The sequence below is a fragment of the Netta rufina genome (genome assembly GCF_964035555.1).
Source record: "Netta rufina genome assembly, chromosome: 3".
Lineage (NCBI taxonomy): Eukaryota > Metazoa > Chordata > Aves > Anseriformes > Anatidae > Netta > Netta rufina.
The window spans coordinates 69,427,699-69,447,144 of NC_140125.1; the positions used below are offsets into that span (position 1 = coordinate 69,427,699).

At 33.5% G+C, this 19,446-nt stretch overlaps 1 protein-coding gene across 1 annotated transcript in view; it reads left to right on the forward strand.

Moving 5' to 3' along the window:
• GRIK2 (glutamate ionotropic receptor kainate type subunit 2) overlaps positions 1-19,446 on the forward strand; it is a gene marked incomplete at both ends in the record, with an annotated part of 394,793 nt that overhangs the window by 135,058 nt on the left and 240,289 nt on the right. Inside the window, one exon of the mRNA XM_084284092.1 lies at positions 17,313-17,494. Coding sequence (XP_084140218.1) covers positions 17,313-17,494 — 182 coding nt within the window. The remainder of the gene's footprint in view (positions 1-17,312; positions 17,495-19,446) is intronic.

Consider the following 19,446-nt stretch of genomic DNA (forward strand, 5'->3'; position numbering starts at 1 on the left):
ATCTATCTAAATCTGAAATACAAAAATGAAATTAAGGAAACATCAATATGTGTTACATGGTAAGGCTACATGTAGTGAGACTAACTCTGCTAGATAAACCAGTTACAGAAGGACAGAATGACTGCTTCCTATTTAAGTTCAAATAAGGTGTGTGTGTATCTAGCAAACAGTGAGAAGGGAACAGTCAGAGATGGCAGTGCATAAAGCACTAACCAATTTATTTCTTCATGCCTTTAAAGAAAACAAAAACAAAAGCAGGTCAGTGAAGTTTAAAGGCTGCCTTTCTAAAAGTTTCTTGGCTGAAGGTACCAAAAGCATAATCAAGCTTCTGATTTCAAGTTTATTTTTACAGACTTAAGGCAAGAAATATCGAGCTTATTTTATTATTTATTATTATATTATTATTATTTATTATTTAAATATTTATTGTTTAATGGGCTCTCTAAAGTCCATGCTTTATGAAAGAGATATGTTGTTAAATTATCTGATCTTATAAAGAATGCTTCAAAGTCAGTTTATAAGTAGAAATAGGAATGAAGATGGAAATTTTTTTTTCCTTGTGTTTGCTGTGATCTACTTGATCTACCAGTGACTACTGTAAACATTAGAGAAAAAAGAGCATGAGATCTTTCTTAAAAATATGTGTGTGGAGATTAAGAATGAATAAGGAACTTTAGGAATTTATTTATTTATTTATTTATTTTAAATAAGCATAAAGTATTATGTCCTGAAAATATTCACTTTATATTTATATTTTTTCTTGAGTTTCCAGGCCCTTCATATTAAGATACTTGCTGTTAACAATAACCTGCTGATAACATTAGTCTCAGCTATGTCTTTTTTCTTGAAATACATTGCACTCTGAGGAGACAGAAAAAAAATAAATAAAAATATAATCTTCTGTTTTTTTTTTTGTGGCTATTGATGTAAGTAAAATTAAATTATACTTTTTAAGACTGTCAGTTTCTTTCTTTTTTTTTTTTTTTTTTTCTTTTTTATTTTTTTTAGTAGCATCCCCTTTGGACAACTCATAGATTTCAAAGACAGGACACACCGCTGGGAAGTTCATAGCACCATTTGCCTTTGAAGTACTTATGGAAACAACTCTTAGCTATGAGAAACTGTCAGTCTTAAAGCAGAGTTTAAATATTTTTATAGTTCAGCTGCAAAATGGTTTAAATGTTTTTTTTTTTTTTTTTTGGGGGGGGGGGGGGAGGGTGAGTGGTGTGGAGGGAAGAAACCTTTTGAAAGGAAGTACTTCCTTCATCTGAGGAAGACACTAACTCCAGCCATGGGATAAGACGAAGCTGAGTTGTGAACCTGTGCCTGAAACTGAACATGATAGTTTTGGCTGAAACTAAGTATTTTAAGACTCCTTACGCCATTAAGAATTAATTTCAAATTCATTAAACCAAATACAATGAAGGCAAATCATTTATAACTTTATATGTTTCTTTCATTTGGCCAGTGATTTCTTAATATAAGATGGATATCATATTTTCACCTCCTTTGTTTGTCTTTTAGTCACCCACAGTTTATTCTCCTTTGGAAATGCTGTTTAGGGTGATAATGCATGCCTTGTTTTATGATAATTTTTGAGTTATGGATTTTCTTCTTCTGAATGGTCAGTTCCCAAAAGGACCCTGTTCAAGACAATCATATTTTGCTATAGCAGTAAAATTTGGACATTGTTGCTAATTGTTAATTTTGTGTGTGTGTGTGTCAAATTTACATTATGTATTCCTATTATTACTTTATAAATATGTATACAAGGAGAGATGGTACTTTAAATATAAGTAGAAAGCATGCATACATCTGGATTCTTCTCAAGATAACATTAAGTCAAGACTGAGGAGTTGCACACACGCCAAGTTCTTAGAAGACTGTAGGTCCATTCTGAGGAAAGATAAACAAGTTCTTCATTCGTTCAGTATTTGTTGAGCAACTGGAAAAAAGCTGTCTGAAAAGCTGTGATTTGACACTGCAATCAGTAAAAGCCCATGACACTCTAGTGTCGTTCTCAGGAATGCACTGAAAACTGATAATTCAAGTGCACACTTCAACTGTTCTGACAGCACCATTGTGTCCTGCTGCATGCATCTGCTGTAAATGTAATCTTATATGAAGGAAAGCCAGTTATGTGACTGTAACAGGATGAAGATAGTATAGAGCATGACAATCCGTGGTTAGAGCCCAATTTGAAATAAAAGAGAAATTTGGAATCCCAGGCTCCCTTTACAACAGTGAACATCTAAATTATTACCACAAAGAACATTTATTACTGGTTTGTTTGTTACCCTAGTCAAAGTACTCTCCCCGTATTCTCTGTGGAGGAATCACTGTGTGTCTTCCTACTAATTTAAGAAAAGCCATAAACAAGTCGCTTTTAATGCATAGATTGGACCCTAGGGGTATGAACTAGGTGCTTCTTTCAACTCTTCCCAGCTTTATTATGCAGAAATGGATAAGCCAGAGAAAGTTAATGTGTGGAGTCCAGTCTGGTCAGAATATTGGATTGTCTTGTGCTGATCAGCCCTGCTCCTGAAGCAGGAGAAGGAGAGGTAAGCTGGAAAGCACAGGAGAAACTGGAAGTGCTGTCCTGCTGAAATGGGGACAGAGATGCTTTTAAAGGGATATGATCAGTAACCCTAGAGTGAGCAAAGATCCAGCTGAATACAGCATAATGAGAAAGAGTCGAGCCTCCACAAATAGGATGAAACAGATGAATAAGCTAGAAAGGTTAATTCTATCTTGTCTCAGTAGTGTTACAATTGGGATAAGGTAATGAAAATAAAAATGATCACAGAATATGCAAAGGTATTAATATAATGAAGATTTCTGTCTTGGTGCTATCTTAGGTCGTGGACATTGTGGCAGTTGGTAGATGAGCCTGTTTCTTCAGGGAAGAAAAAGGTTGTCTTCTTTTTCTGTGAATTTGTGTTTGAACACTACTGTACTGACTTTTTTGCTTCAAATAATAGCTATGTTCTTCTTCCTTCTATGACTTGTTTCTCCCTTCATCTTAACTCTCATGAGACTTTTTTCATGTAGTCCATCTGTTGTACAGACTAAAAATTGGAATCAGGCTCATGAACATTTTTCTTGCTAGTCTAAAGATAAGTATTGTTTCCTGTGATCCATCTAAACTGCAAAGTATGTTCCTTTTAACTAGAATTTACCATAAAAGAACTGGCAGGATGTAACCAGAGGTTGGTTATTTTTATATTTTATTTATTTATTTTTGTTATTTTCTTAAAATAACTTATAGTCTCTTTGTTGATTAAATACCACTAAACTGTCCCTGGATGCTAATTAAATCATTTCAGTTTACAGATTTGCTACAGTCAATTGTCTTTAGGAAAGAAAAGGGGGAAAATGACAGTATATTCATCATCTGTGTGTCATAATGGTTTAAATTGGTCTCAAAGCAGTAATTTATCTTCTTCAAAATATTAAAATTTCAAGTACATGTTCCAATTTATATGATAAACATAACAGAGTAGACAAATTCCAAATAAGTTTGTGAATCCCAGAGAACTCCAGAGCAAAGTATACGTGAATGGTTAGATTCTGGACCTTTTAAATTATGCTGGAACTTGTATTGGCAACTAATGATTTATACAGATTACGTTGATGTAAACAGGGTTCTGATTTTTTTTTCTTAATTAACATTTGTTTTGGTCTTGGGTGAATGAGTATAAACACTAAAAATCTGTTGCATCTATGAACAGAAGCCTAAGCAAAAGCCAGAAAAAAAAATCACTTCAGAAATAAAAATGTTTTCTCTTGGTCTTCAGTATTGAAACAAGTGATTTAATTCAAATGAAAGAAAAAGATGCCATTTTGTTGATATTTTATAAATAAAACTAGAATTTCCTTATTGAGACCAGTATTAAAATTCAAATTTTTTATTTCTATATTTCATGTATCTTATTTTCGGATATTTTGAGTTTTTTTTTTTTTTTGTTTTTTTTTTTTTCTTCTTTGAAATTATTGTAAGTTTATACTAATAGAAATTACATATCTTAGGGAAAATGAGTGTATGGTGATCATAGGTGAGTAACATTGCTGAAAGATCAAGGACAAAATTCTGTCCTTGAAAAAGAAAATAAAAAAATTACTGATTCAAAGTAAATCTTAGCTCAGGAAGAAAATTTCTGTCCATGTATTATATACATAATGCACTCTAAAGATGAGAAGTGTTTAAGAAACTTTAGAGAACAGTCATATAAATGAAGAAGGATAGAAAATGAGACGGCCTGAAAAGGCTGTTCAAATCTGTTTCTCTGTAAATAAACTGAGCAACCCCTAAATTAATGTGAAAAGCTGTTTTCTTTTATAAACAAATCTGCATAAGTAAGGTCTGTCCTTAGCAGAATGAGAAAGAAGGAATGAAATGTGTTGAGAATGCTGTGTTGAACATTCATGAACATGTATATGATGAATACAATAATGAGACAATAAAGGTCTCTTGGCAACTGTTCGTTTGTTTTATTGAATTTCAGTAGTATTTAAGAAGCTATCAACTGACCTGAATCTTTTTTTGCTTTGGACTCCAACTGTTGGCAGAAATTCTAGTTATAAAGGCATTCACTTTCTTCAGTTGCATTCAGTATATCTTTTTATTTGTACTTCCACAATAATAAACCATTGTTTCTCATACCTGAGCATTGCTTCACTATGAGAAATATTACAAAAACCTCTCATGTGTATGGGCATAGGTTTAGTTTAGTGGATGAAAGATCTTGCAAAGAAAAAACAAACAGAAAAACCTATCCTGTGTTACATGGCATAGTTAATGGGACATTTAAATTATTTAGCTAGAAACATTTAGGTTGAAATGAAAGAACAGATACCCTTGAAAGGCTGTGGAATCGCCATCTTAAAAGTCTTTTTTGTGTGTGTGTGTGTATGTGTGTAGTTTTTTTTTTTTCTTCTTCTTCCCCTGAGTGGAAATATTTTCATACTGCCTTTGGTAGACATAAAGAAAAAGACAAGCAATTGTGACCACCTAAGGTCACTACTAGGACAATTTCCACTGCTATGATGATTCTTCTGACTTGAGTGAAGCTGATGCTGACTGCACATTCTCTACTGAATGTGCAGATATACTATGATATAAATTACTACTAAGTAACTGTATTGAGTGATTCCTCAAATTGAACTTATATTAGCTGTCTGTAAGGTAAAAACTATACCTATGTGGATTTTTGTGTATATTGTCTTTTGTTTTGTGCAGTTTTATATAACATTTATTCTAGCTCTTTGAAGTACATGTAGAATTTGAAGTACTGGTGGTACTTGAAAGTCTAGGTGGGTATCCTGTCTGGAAAGCTTGTATCAAAGCTTATCAAAGTATCAGTCTTATCAAAGATTCAGAGTGGGACAGGATAGCTTAGCACAGCATGTTTAATGTAAGTATTTTTGTGCATTTCAATTTGTACATTATAAATTAATAATCAGTTATTCTGGTTTTTTATTTTATTTTATTTTATTTTATTATTTTTTAATATGTTTTTAATGGAGTGAACTGGTTGAATATCTAAAAGAGAGAGATGGGGAACTTGCTTCTCATTCATATCAGCTGGAATGACATGCAATTCTGCTCCACATCTGCTGAGCCACTGAGTCAGACATGGACTCCATTTACATAAAGACACCCCCAATTTAATGGAAACTTCTTATTGAGAACAAGGGCTTTTTAGTCCTTCCATAATAAACTCAGATTTGGTAGGGCTGTAATAATTAATATTGCTAATAATTTTGATCTGTTTTTAGAGAATAAGGAAATATTTTTCAGACTGATTACATATTGCATAGTATCTTTTCAGTACAGAGTGTTTCAAGTACTGTGCACAGTAATTTCACATGAAAATATAATTAGTAAGTCTGTGCTAAACCTAATTGTGGCATTTGGATTTAGCTGATTACTTAGTATGTTGCATTCCTTTTTTTTAAAGAAAGTTCCTGTACCATTGGTTCAGTAAAGATCAAAAATATCTTTTCTGGTGCTACATAAAAGTATCAGAGGTAAGGGGGATTCTGTGAAGTTAATATTTCACTTTCAAATTCTTCTTACACTTTGGAAGTTAAGAATTGCTCTAGCTATTGTCTGAAGAGAAATAAGTTAAATTCTCTTACTCTTTTTGGTAAATGGACATGTAGTTGTACTTTGAGAATAATTCTACAGATATTTAAATTAAGTCTTTGAAAAGAAAATTAACTGTCATCATGTTAAACATAATACAAGAGTCCAGTTCATCTTTCAGGAAAACATGTACCAAAGACTCCCCCTTCTTTGACCAGGAATTGAATTTGGACTTACAGGAACAAGATACAACATTTGTCTTAATATAAAAATAAAGTACATTATAGAATTTTTCTACAAACCCAAGGAACAAAAATGGAGGCCATATTTCCAGAAACTGGACTGTCAATGAACACACTCTAAATGATATTTGTGGGTTTGAATAAACTTAAGAATTTAAATCATATAAAACTGGCTAGGGAATTTATGATCAAAATTATTGTTGCTTGCTTTCTTGAATGCTGGTATACTTATTCAGTATTTTCAAATAGAGAAAATATGTGAAAGGCAAATCAATTTAACTGAAAAATGAAAACGGGAAAATGGAGACATAATCTCACATTTTGTATGTGGCATAATTATAAATATCTCAGACTTACCCTAATTTAACTATGTTTCCACCTCTATAACACTATTACATATTTTGTCTCTGGCTGGAGGAACACTGTGAAATGCACTTGAGAAGTCAAGCCCTTTGTGAATTGCTCTCCATCAGTCTCAGATCAAATAATCCATTTTAGCTTCATTCCTAGAGTGTTTTTCTCTCTTGCACTTTTATCAACTTTTGTAGTAAAAAGAAAAAAAGCTGCTTTTGTTTCCAAAAATAAATGTGCTTACCTAGCATTGTTCCAGTTTAGAGTGTTCATTGGTGCTTCTTTTCAAACCAATTCTATCCCAATTTCTAGTAATTTTATTTCTTATTTATTTTGTTATAGTTTGATACATTAGTGATATTTCTATGGTATGGCTGGAAATTGCTGCTTCATTTTACACTGATTCTGATAGCTTTGATACAAGTTGTTTTGTCCTTTGACTGTAGTAGATCTCTCTTGCTCTTCATCCTCAACTGCACTACTCATACATGTCAGCCACTTCCCCATCTTATAAGAATTCTTTTGAATTACCTAGTACTGTTAATTGTCATTGCTGTCATTATCATCACATTGAAAATATAGCTTTCAGAATGTGTTCATTTCACAACTGCAAAACTGAGTAACAGTAGTATTTCAAATCAGTCATATCATAATACATATGTAAAGAAATGTCATATACGTTGCTGGATAGCAACACTAGAAAAAACATGGCAAATCTAAAATAAAAGTCCATGTTTTCTTCATTTTCAACATTTTCTTCAATTATATAATTTTTTGCTTTTATTTTCACACACCAAGTGTAGAGGTGAGGGAAGGAATGGACAGTCCTCTGTTTGTTTTTAGCTGCTGTATGCTGAAGCTGATACTGTGGGGGTAAGAAAAAAAAAATCATTTTCTTCATCTTCTTTCAGTGACCTTTCCATGAACTTAAGACCTTCTGTATTAATTCCCTCCTGTGGAAGTGTGTGTGATGGTGTATAAGGCTTTTTCACCAGGGTGCTGAAAAGTCATTAGAAGTGAATTGTTACTGGAAAGGTTCTGAATTGGAATCAGCTCTTTGAAACTAACTATAAAACATATGTATTTACACATGCTCTGAAGTGCACATTTCAGGAAAACAATACATCTGATTATTGTATTGTACTTCAGTTGCATCTGGTTATGCTGAAACAACAATAAAGTAAAATGGATTTAACATGCAGATGGTAAGATCCAAGACAGAAAAACTGATCTGTGAAGTAGTACAGTGGAACTCTGACTGCTGGAGTTAAATCTAGATCCCTGGTTTTCTTAAGTGATTTTTAACCCTAAGCCTACTGAACTAGCCAGCTAAATTGAAAAGTATTCTGTGATTACTGGTATGGCTCCATCCAAGAGAAAGCTTTTGAAAAATGTTTTCATTTGAAAGTAGCACATCTTTTATTTGTCCTGTCTTACTGGGTGACAAAAAAAAAAAAAAAAAAAAAAAAAGTTTTTCAGAGTTATTAAAACTTTTCTAGCAATATGCTCAAAAGTAATGGCTTGATTTTGAGGGGGGACTTGGGTGAAGCCAGGTGTGGGACTTGATGATGATTGTGGGTCCCTTCCAACTTGGGATATTCCATGATTCTGTGATTTCATATGAAACACCTCCCCTCCAAACAAAAACAAAACAGAAAACAAAACCAAGTTATTAATAAACTGCTGAATTGGAAGCACTGTACCTTCTTTAAGCGTGTTTGTATAACTGAAAGACCATATACAGGGAGAGTGAAGCTTGGTATGAATTCATCAACATACGAGAAAAGATGTTGACATAGTCTAAGTGTAGTTAGATTTACACAGAGGAGTTCTGCAACTCTGAAGAAGACTTGGTGCTGGTAGATCATTTGGGGGCTTTGATAAGAAGGTAAATACAGGGAGCTCAGCACTATAAAGCCGAGTACATCTAAAATTTTTCTCCCAGAAGGAAATGTTGTTTTCATCCATAAGAGACCTCCAGAGTTCATTCTGGCACATACGAATATTATCATGGATTACTAGTGCATCTTGGCTTACCTTAATAAATCTAATTTCTAAATTTTCATTTGAAGTTAATCTAAACAGAACAGCCATACTCCCTGAGAAAGGGTTTATTAAATATAATTTACTTTGGCAAAACTGCTATTGAAATCAGTTACAGATACTTTTTTTTTTTTTTTTTTTTTTTTTTTTCTGATATAGTGCTATCTTTTTTTTTTGTTTTCTGTTAGGAATCAAAATTAATAAAAAATACATAAATACATATAACACACATGCATAATATTCTGATTGTTCTCTAATTCTCAACTATAAGACTGAAAAATCATTCTAAAATGTTCAACTCTAAAGCTGTTAATAAGGACCTGTATTAATCACGCTTACAGTGTGGAGATAAATTTTTCTGGATTATGTATCTCTAGATTTTTTTCCTTAAAGCTTAATCTCCATTAAGGACACTTTACACCATTTTGATACAGTATTTAAGTAGGTTTAAATATAACTGATGACAAATATAAGGTTGTTTTACTCTTCTAGAACTGGGTAAAGTGATCTTAATGTAGTAAAAAGGCTAAATAGGAATAAATGAAACTGTATAATATAAATAAATCAAACTGTCCTTTCCCTTAATTTGTATTTTATCTGTATTGTTTTTAATGCTTTTGTTTGTTTGTTTGTTTGTTTGTTTTCTGTATTGTGTTGATATATCCAAAGAACATAGAGCAGTCCACTGTTCATGTAGTCCTGCTAGCAGGTGCAATTTTTTTTTCCTAAGCCCTTTCACTAGAGATTTTATTTTATTATTTTTATTTTATTTTTTATTTTATTTTATTTTTTAACTTTTTATAGAGCTTGAAGACATAACTAATCTTGAGAGTTCATGGGTAATATTTTTAAGATGTTCAATATCTGTGAATCACTTTATAGCAATGAACTGTTCTGGTGGGTTTGAAGCATGTTACCAATGGCCAAGAAATTGGCATTCTCCTCCCTCCTATTCATACTCCTTTCAATGTCCAACACACAATGATATTTTTCTGAGACATAATCAGAAAAATTGGCAGAAGGGCATCTGGAGAGAAGAAAGGTACAGAGAGGTGTGAGAGGAAACAACTTGCTTAAAATAGAGATAGAGATCTGAAGATAGGAGTAGCCTTTAAAAGAGCATTACTGTTCTTTTGTACAGAAAAAGGTTCATCTGTTCAGCCTACTGCAAAGCCCATTTGCAGTACATTCTTCCTGTACAGCACAAAGGCAGCATTAATGGAAATGATAAATAGTTTGATGAGCAGGCCAGGTGGCATAGCAATGGCTTGCAAGACTGCTGAGCTGGAGACACAGGTTTTAAAACAAACTTGGGGCTCTTGCTTCCTGGACTGGTTGAAGTTGAACATGTCTAGGAGGTAATGTGATTGATCTCTTTGGAGGAAGATGCCAGCTGGAGAGCTCACAAACTGCTCCTTCAGGATTCTCCTTAAAGATGAATTGATGGCAGCTTCTGAAAAGAGTTACTCACACCGCATTCTTCCCAGCCATTCAGAGGTAAGACTCTATCACAGTGGCTGCTTAAAGAACGGATTGAGAGTTTAAAGGGAGAGGAAAAAGGTGTCCCTGGTGAAAGAAACTGCAGGAAGTACATTCCCAAAATACAGCAACTATTTTTATACTGTTGAAAACTAGGTTTGTTTAGGAGCCCGTCCACGCTATTATTATTATTATTTATTATTTGCACTGGATTTCTGTAATACTAATAAAATAAGAGGTTGCGTTTCATCTGAGGGCTATATTTTATTTTATATTATAAATCAACTGTATTGAAAGTATTTCAGGCTAAAATAGACAGATATTTCCTAAAAATCATGGTGAAACTAAGGATTTGTTTTGTCCTTAGTTTCACTATCCTTGTAGTTCTCATGTGATGTTTCTCCATTCTTTGGAGGCACTGGTACTTCTTTTTCTGATTAGCTACACAAGCTGCATACCTGCCCTTTTGAAACTTTCTGTTGCTTATCCAGAAACCTTTTTTTTTCAGTGTGTGATAGCTCACTACTTTTATCCTGAATAACCAAATTGTCTCATTTAATGGACAACAGAACTGAAGAATAGTTTTGGATTAACAGTAGCTCAAAAAGTTACAGCTAATATATAATACTCCACTCTTGTTTGACCTAGGACTACTTTGGTTCCTAGCCATACGCAGAGAGTAAAAGTGGAATCCCAGAGATGACTGAACACTGTAGGAAGAAGTAGTCATCTGAGGAGTCTGAATCATCCAAAAGAACCATATCGTCATGAGGGGAAAAAAATAATACAAAAATTGTGGAAAATGCAGAAGAAATTTTGGCAACATCTGAAAAAGAAAGCAGACAAAGAATTTGTCTGGCATTGCCTGATGTATTCAGGACTATATGCGAAATAGACTAAATAAGCTAGAGCTCCAGTTGTTACTGAAAGACATTAACTCTACTGAAGAAACTCGTAAATGTATGATGTATTATAGCTGTTGAAAATTGAGCTGGAAACACAGAGTATTACTATAAGGATAGTGGCAGAATTTATTTGTATCATATATAGGTTGACCATTTATTTCTGAAGCATGTATTATTTTGATATTATCGCTAACACCAGTTCTAACATTTTTCTGGATTTCTGGATGCAGAGGGGAAAAGGAGAAGATAAGTGACAGTCAGGAGTTAGTCAACATTTTGATCCAGGTGTTGTTTTTCACATGCAGGACCTTGTTCTTTTATGTTATCTTTTCAGTACTTCTGCTTTCCTTTAGTAATGAATAATTTCCCTCTGCTTAATATCTAACCTAGAAAAGAAGGGGAAAACATGAATTTCGGAATGGTTAGAAAGCACTGCAGGCAAAGCAATTTAAAGTCAGGAGTTTCACTTAATTGCTATTAAAAACAAACTTTTAAACAAGGATTTTACTACAGAAATAAAGGATGCAATTATGTGTAATACATATATTTCCACTCCTTAGGCCAAAAGAAAATTGTGAATTTTCACCACTACTAACACAAAGTCCATCAATATTTAACCTGGGAGGGTTGTTTTGTGGAACAGTTTCCTGCTGCTTTGTGTATAATGTCTTTTTCTGTCAGCCTGGGCCACAGTCCATCAGGGATGTTCTGGCACAGCATGCCCAAGGCGGCAGTCTTCCTTCCCCTCATCTGGGCTGCCCTATGACACAGAGCTGTCTCTCTGTAGGAGTGGGTCTCCAGCCATGAATGGCTGCTATTTTGTTTCCCTGATTCCTTTGAGCCATGCTGCCTTTTTTGGCACCTGGTGGGATTTCTCAGCTGGAGCTGGTTGTGACCACCACTGGCCCATGGTGGGCCACACTGGGCCCTTCTGTAATTCGTATGAACAGTAATCTCCAGTAATCTCCAACTCTGGTCCCTTCACACAAGCATAATGGAGAAGAAAAGGTAAAGAGAATGCATGTTTTTGTTTTTCTTATTAATTCTGCCATTTTCACTGAGGGAATTCAGGGCAGCTTTTCCAGGAAAAAAAAAAAATAGACCTTGCCTGTTTTCCTTCTAAGCTTTATATACTAGATGCAATATAGAAGGAAACTTATAGCCATTGAATTATATTCGCAAGAGCCTGCTTTTGAAGTCAGAGCCACACCTGCAAAATATTTAGCTAGTCTCATTTTCCAGCACTGCCTGAGTGAGGACATGCTGCTTCTCAGCACTTTTGGCATCAGAGTTCTTACCTAGAAATAAAAGCACCAGACACGGGTATGTTCATCATGATGTGGATTTTGTTCTGTGAGGCATTCCTCTGTAGTGAGTGGCAGCGGTCATGGCACAGTGTCACTATCACTGTGTCTGTCCCACCATGTGCTGCGTGCAGGGGGCCTGCAATGAAGGCCACTAGCCTGCCTTGCCCAAGGGTTTTGCTTTTTGACAACATGCCCAAGGGAGCCTCACAAGCTGGAGCTGTTGAATTTGTGCCAGCATGGATTTGTTGATTAAAGTGTGGAGAAGGATGAACAAATACTCCTTGTAGCAGATGGCCCAGTGAACTACCAAAGTTGGTAGACTGGAATATGTTTTGTGCCCTATCTAATTAATCTGAACTTAACGAATATTACTGGTGGCAAGAATTGCAATGAAAAATGTATGTCAAAGTCCAAAGAATGGTAGAATGTGTTACCTGTAACTATTACTAGAATTAAGTATGCTTAAAAGCTGTGAGCAAGAATACTATGTCCCAAACTTCCTTTATCTTTAAAATATGCTTTGAGAAAGTTTAATGGTTTCAATTTGTGTCCTGACAGTTATGAAGAAATAAATACTTAATTCATGTGTTTTCATGCACCCCTGTTCTGCTCCAGCACTGAGGTCTGATAAGTGAAGTACATAGGTGTGCATTTGCAGGTTTTCTTCCCCCCATTCTGATGTTCACATTTATCTGGTAGTTTCTGCTACTTCTGTACTGCTTTCCCAATGTGTTGCTTTGTTTATTGCTCATCACTTCTCTCTCAGATACATGGGTAATCTAGGAAGCAGATACATTAGAATGCTCTCCTTGAGCGTATTTAATTTCTTTGGTAAATCTGTAGTCATGTGTTTTAAATTTTGATGGGATTTTTTTCTTCCTCTGGGGAAGCCTGATCATGGCAAGACCTATGAAGAGGAGGACTTATTTTATTCTTGAACTGTCCAGTTAGGGTCTTGAGGAGAACATGAAGTGGTGTGCTCTTGGCTCTCCATCGTGGGTAATGCTCTGAAATACAACAAAGGTAGTTTGGAAGAAATTATTTGAAGCGTTGACTCTCACCTGCAGCAGTCTCTGTCAGCCATACAGTATATGTTAAATTCACAGGAATATTGTAAGCCGTAAAAAAAATTCTCGCCATTCTGTAAGAAACCTTGGGCCTTACAGTAAAAGACCAAAGTTCTAAAAGGTAGCAATTGCATTGGTGCAAGAAATGGGGAAAATCAAGGGATCTGTCAGTTTAGAATGTCCTACATTTGTTTGTTAAAATTTTGGAACCTATGGGCTTACAACAGAGAAAACTAGATGCCCTTTTCCCCTTCTTTCCATCCCATTTTAACTTTTCTTGACAATCTTAACTGTTTCTCCTGTCTTCAACTTGAGCAAAATAACACCTTCAAGTACAAGTAAGACATACAAGTTAGGCATTTTGCCCTTCTAAATAAACAATACTCTAAAGGAACAGTTTGCAGTCAAGAAAGAACAATCAAATTTCCTTTTAAATGTTGGTGTATGAAAAACACTGCATTTGCTACTTGTATAGAAAACTTAAACTTAATGAATCACTTCAGTAACTTATACAATTTCATAGTTGTTTCCATAAACATAAGTTTTGTTCTGGAGTTGTTCTGATTCCAGATAGCTGCATCATGGAATAAAGCTACTTTTTTTTTTTTTTTTTTTTTTCATAAAAAAAAACACAACACTATTTAAAGCTACTTTTCAACAGCAACTTCTTTGCTGTTGAAAAGAGATTCAGCATAGAAATATGAGAACAAGGACTAACGCCCAGGTGTTTCCTCTCTAAGATAGTTGCCGTAACCATCATAATAACAAGTGTCTGTTTGTCTTCCAGTAAGCAACTCCAGCTGCAGATTTTGATAACAGTGCACTTAAGAGTAGTCTACAATACTTTATTTGTTCCTGGCCTCCTGAAAGAAATAAAATTTGATTCATTTGGGGAAAACAAAAAACAACAACAACAAAAAACACCACACATACACACAAAAAAAGACGAATGTATTTCAGATTGCAGAGATCCTGAGGAAAAATTCATCATGCTGTTATCCAACAACTGTGTGGTTGAGATGCAGTTTGAAGTTTTCCTCATTTTGGACAGCTGCATATTTTATAATCACTGCTTCAATTTAAGACTCAAGCAGTGATGCACTTCTGAATCTCCTGTCTTCAATCACTCTTAGCATATTTTGGCAACTAATATTTATTTTTCAGATATTTTTCAAATTTTCTGTACATTCCATAGATCTTATTTTTTGAGGGAAAACAGTATAGAAAATGGAACAATCCGGTTTATTTATTTTTCTTAGTCTCAAGGAACTGGGAAAGGCTTGGGGACAATCCTAAGTGTTTTTTTTTTGGCATGTTATTGTCTTTAATCTTAATAAGGACAGTGGCATATGCTAGATTTTGTTTGTCAAAGTTTTACTTTCAAACAGTTTTTCTAGGTCATCATAAAATGAAGGTAATGTGTTATAGATGGATAAGCTTTTCAGCTAAAGAAAAAAACACCTCCTCAAGATGGCTTTTAAGTGTATTTATTCAAGGTCATTTAGAAATCAAGTATTAAACCCAAATAAGCTTCCATTAAATACATTAATTCATTTTCTGTAATACCATTTGAGGACATTTGAGGTAAATATGGCAAGTTTTTTTTATTTGAATTATAGTTACTAAAAGTACTATTTTCACAACCGTGTGGGCTCATAACTGCCATTTTCTCAGAGGTCACATACATTCTAGCTATTACTTCTTTTTGTCTTAGCAAGCATGTACCAGTTCTAGTCGTGATAAAGTACTTCAGTTTCCATATCTGTTCTGCCCTCAGGATCTCTGCTAGAGATAGCCAATAAGAAAATTCTGTGATTTTTTTTATTGTTGGATTTTATTTCATTTTCAAAGCAGGACAAACAAAATAAAGTAAAGCCAGACAAATCTGAAATTAGACATACCAAATATAACGCAATATGAGTCAAAATTATTTTTGTTACAAATTTTCCAGTTGGCTTTTTGTAGCCAACAATTAAAATAATCTGGAACATATGGAATTATTTTTTTTATCCCTTCTTGAGCGAAAATATTTTGCTCTAACCTTAAAATTTTGACATACTGTTTTGTAGAAAAAACACTATTGTTATTTCACATCATAACTTTATAAGAAAGATAATCAGCACATACTGTCTTACTGGATTTATTTTTTCACAATACTTGAAGTAATGAAGATCGTATAGAAGTGTTTCATAGAAGATGGAAATTTGAAAGATAATTTAGCTATCAGTAACAGTTGTCTCAGTTTGAACAATGTGTGTATGTGTATGTGTGTGTGTTAGGAGTGTTACCAAAAAATGTGATGAATATGAGATATTGTATAGTAAGCTATAATTTCTGTTCCTGTTAATTTCAGCATTGAGAAGTAATGTGGATCTTTTGCAGGGTCAAAAAAAGGAGGGATGATTAAACAGAGGTGACTGACATTATCTTCATTATCTTATCATTCTCTACTGGCCTGATTCTGCTGGAAATGATTAAAGCTGTGATTTTTACAATCTAAAAGTATCATAACAAAACATCACAGAAGTATTTTGTTGTTAAAATCTCTCAACGTTATGTTGTTAAACAAACACTATATGTTGGAAAAAGACTATATACAAAACAGAAGTAAATCTTCTGTATAGAAGAGGTTATAAAAATTTCTTTTAATGCTTCCAAGTTACATTACATATTTTCCTGAAATCCAGACAGTTGATGTCTTGACATCAACTTTGACATCCAGTCATAACCAGGGAGAATATGTAGAGATAAAATACTATATTTATATTTTTATGCAATGTGCTTATGATAAGTAAATAATAATAAGAAATTTATATTAATATTTTTGATGAAGTGAAGTGAGCTATTTCAAATTTTAGAAACACTTAATTTAGGCCATGACCCTTCTGTAAATTAAATCCTAAGCAGAGATGCAATTTTTTCGCAGTTCAGTCTATTATATGTGTTCAGGAAATGTAACGGTGAGCCTTGTTACTGCCAGTAAATATAGCATCCTCTAATGCAAGAAGGAAGTTAGCACAGCACAATACATCTGTTCTGCTAGTGTTAAAATAAACTGCTGCTTTGTAGGAGGCAGTCTTTACCCTGTCATTCTAAGACAGTTCAACAACTTAATATGCACTGTTGGTCACAGACCAGTCAATGATATGTACACAATGCCATGCGCTGTTGTGCTGCTATGAACAGCAATATTTTTGGAAAAATGTTTCTGCATCTACTTCCATTGTAAAAGTTAAGTAATTCAAAATAGGATTGTGAAGTATTGAAGAGGAATGCAATGACATAAGTCATTTAGTCATTGTCTTTTCTGCTGCATATGTATTTTGTTACGTGTATATACAAAACAGAAAAATTCAGTTAGTACTATCATACAGATTATCCAAGAATGTTCTACAATGCTGAAGTGATCCACAATTTAGTATGTGAATCTGATAGATTAGTTAGGAGACTGCCTACTCAGATTACAAATTCTTAGTCTGAGATATCACTTGAACTGAAGTAAAATAATTATATACATTCTTTGAAGAGGAATATCATAATTCCATGAAGGAAGATTTGTCTTTTGTAATGTAATCCTAACTGAGGCTGCTTACTGTCTGTTAATATTAAGGCAGAAGAAAGATGTGTGATAAGAATGTACTAAGAGTACAGAGACTTTTTTTTTTTTTTTTTTTTTTTTTTCTAATACTTTTCTGTGTATCAGTGGCAGCATACTGAGAAGGGAGAGAAAATCAGAAAATTTCAAATGTTTGTAGTAAGTTGTCCTGCTAGCAAATCAGGTTCTTGTTTTGATAATTTTCTTTTCCTTTGACTCCTCTATTTTCTTTAAGGCCTTATTCGATTACAAGAGCTCATCAAGGCTCCGTCACGGTACAACCTGAGACTAAAAATCCGTCAGTTACCAGCTGACACGAAAGATGCAAAGCCATTGCTAAAGGAGATGAAAAGAGGCAAGGAATTCCATGTAATCTTTGACTGCAGCCATGAAATGGCAGCAGGCATCTTAAAACAGGTAATCCTCATTTTGCTTTAGATAGCCTAATCTTCATCCCTAATACATACAAATATTATCTAGTCTTAGTGGCATTTAACAAGCAGTAGAAGTGCATGTTAGTTTTACTGAGGCCTAGCTGAAAGTCAGCCAAGGCTTTCAGAGATAATTTTATTGGTGACTCTAATGGTAGCTGCTTTCATTATATATATATATATATATATATATATATATATATATATATATATATATTTTTTTTTTTTTCTTTTTAAAGATACAGATTGATTGTTCCATGTGTGGGGGAAAGGTATTTTACAATGCATTTCACAGAGGAAAGACACATCAGAAGATGTGTCAGTGTTACAACTATGAAGAGTTGGGGAATTGATTAAAACCATTTTATTAATTGGTTTTAAATGCTTGTTTAGAGTTTTTTTTTTTTTTTTTTTTTGTAAAATGGCTTTTTTTTTTTTCTTTTTTCCTTTTTTTTTTTTTTTTTTTTTTCAGTTGAAGCTTCTAAGTTGTGGGCATCAGGTAGTGATATTTGAATAGTATATTACCAAATGAACACATTGTGATCCACTGAAAGGATAAAACTAACAGATATTTTTAGAACCATATTCTCCTACATTACTATAAGGACTGTAAAGAATCTGAATACATTTGGATAGGTGCTTTCAAGTGTTAGTTGTGTTGCATAGTGTTAGCTGTGTTGCATACAAGTAAGATGAGTAAGCAAGATACAGCAGAATACCAAATACTTACAGTCTTTATATTGCAGAATCAGAATCCAGTGGTGTCTTCCAAGGAAAGGTATACAGTGGTATACGAAGGATGTAGCTCATAAAAAAAGCTTACTGTAACCCTGAAGTGTGCAAAAACGCATGCCTTTGCGTATCTCCTTTAGCTTTGTGAGTGAGTTCCAAAGACTGGAAATTCCTCAGATGCTGTTTTTCTTTCCCCCTTTTTTTTTTTTTTATATTTCTTAATTGAGTTATAATTTGCAGTAATGACAAGAAAAATACCTAAAACAAAATAATATTGTACATTTCTAATGCACAGCTTTTAGTGACTTTAATATTGTTTATATTGTGTTTGCTGTCATACTGAATAATTTAGTTTGAAAAACCAAGTAAATACTAAATACAACCTCTAAGATTTGAAAAAAAATAAATTCATTTAAAGGTACTTTGGGGTACTGTTTTGGGTACAATTAAACATAATAGTAAACATACATGCATACTATCATTTGTTACTTTATTATGCATTGATTAAAATACTCCTATTAATTCCTAGTCACCACATCTGCTGGTGGTTTTTGCTCTTCACTTAACATAAGCCAGCCTAATTAATTCGTTTCATCCAAATCATTAAATGTATGTTTAATTATTTTAACATCTTAAAAGTGCAGATGGAAAATACGTATTAAAGGCATTACAAAGCTCCAGTACTAAAAATAACTCCATCAATGTATGTTATTTATACTGCACCTAGTCCTTTTCAGATGAAAAGAGATTTTTCTTTCAAAAAATAAAACATTGTGAAAAAAATAGGAGAAGAAAATAAAAAATATTATAGGAATGAGGGAGAAAATAAAATGCATTCTGTAATTAATCATGTCCCAAGACTCAACAATGAGCATTAAATTTCTTTAAATCAAACTATAAGCTGTTTTTATCAAGCCTCTCCTTTCACCCTAAAGGTTATAGAAAGAAGTTAAATGAACAATTCTTTCATGAGTGTTTAGATCTTTTTACAATTTCTGTAATCTTTTACTGTAATCTGTAGTCTAATTTTCCATCCAGCACCAATATTGCAATGTTTTAAGTATGCCTAAAATTGGTAATTCTGGAGCTGAGTATGAGCTCCTGCTATCAAAATTGACAAAAAGTATGTTAAGACAATTTGTTATTTAGAGATATAATTCCAAAAGCACTGTGTATGGTTGTTTACTAAAAATGTTAATATATAAA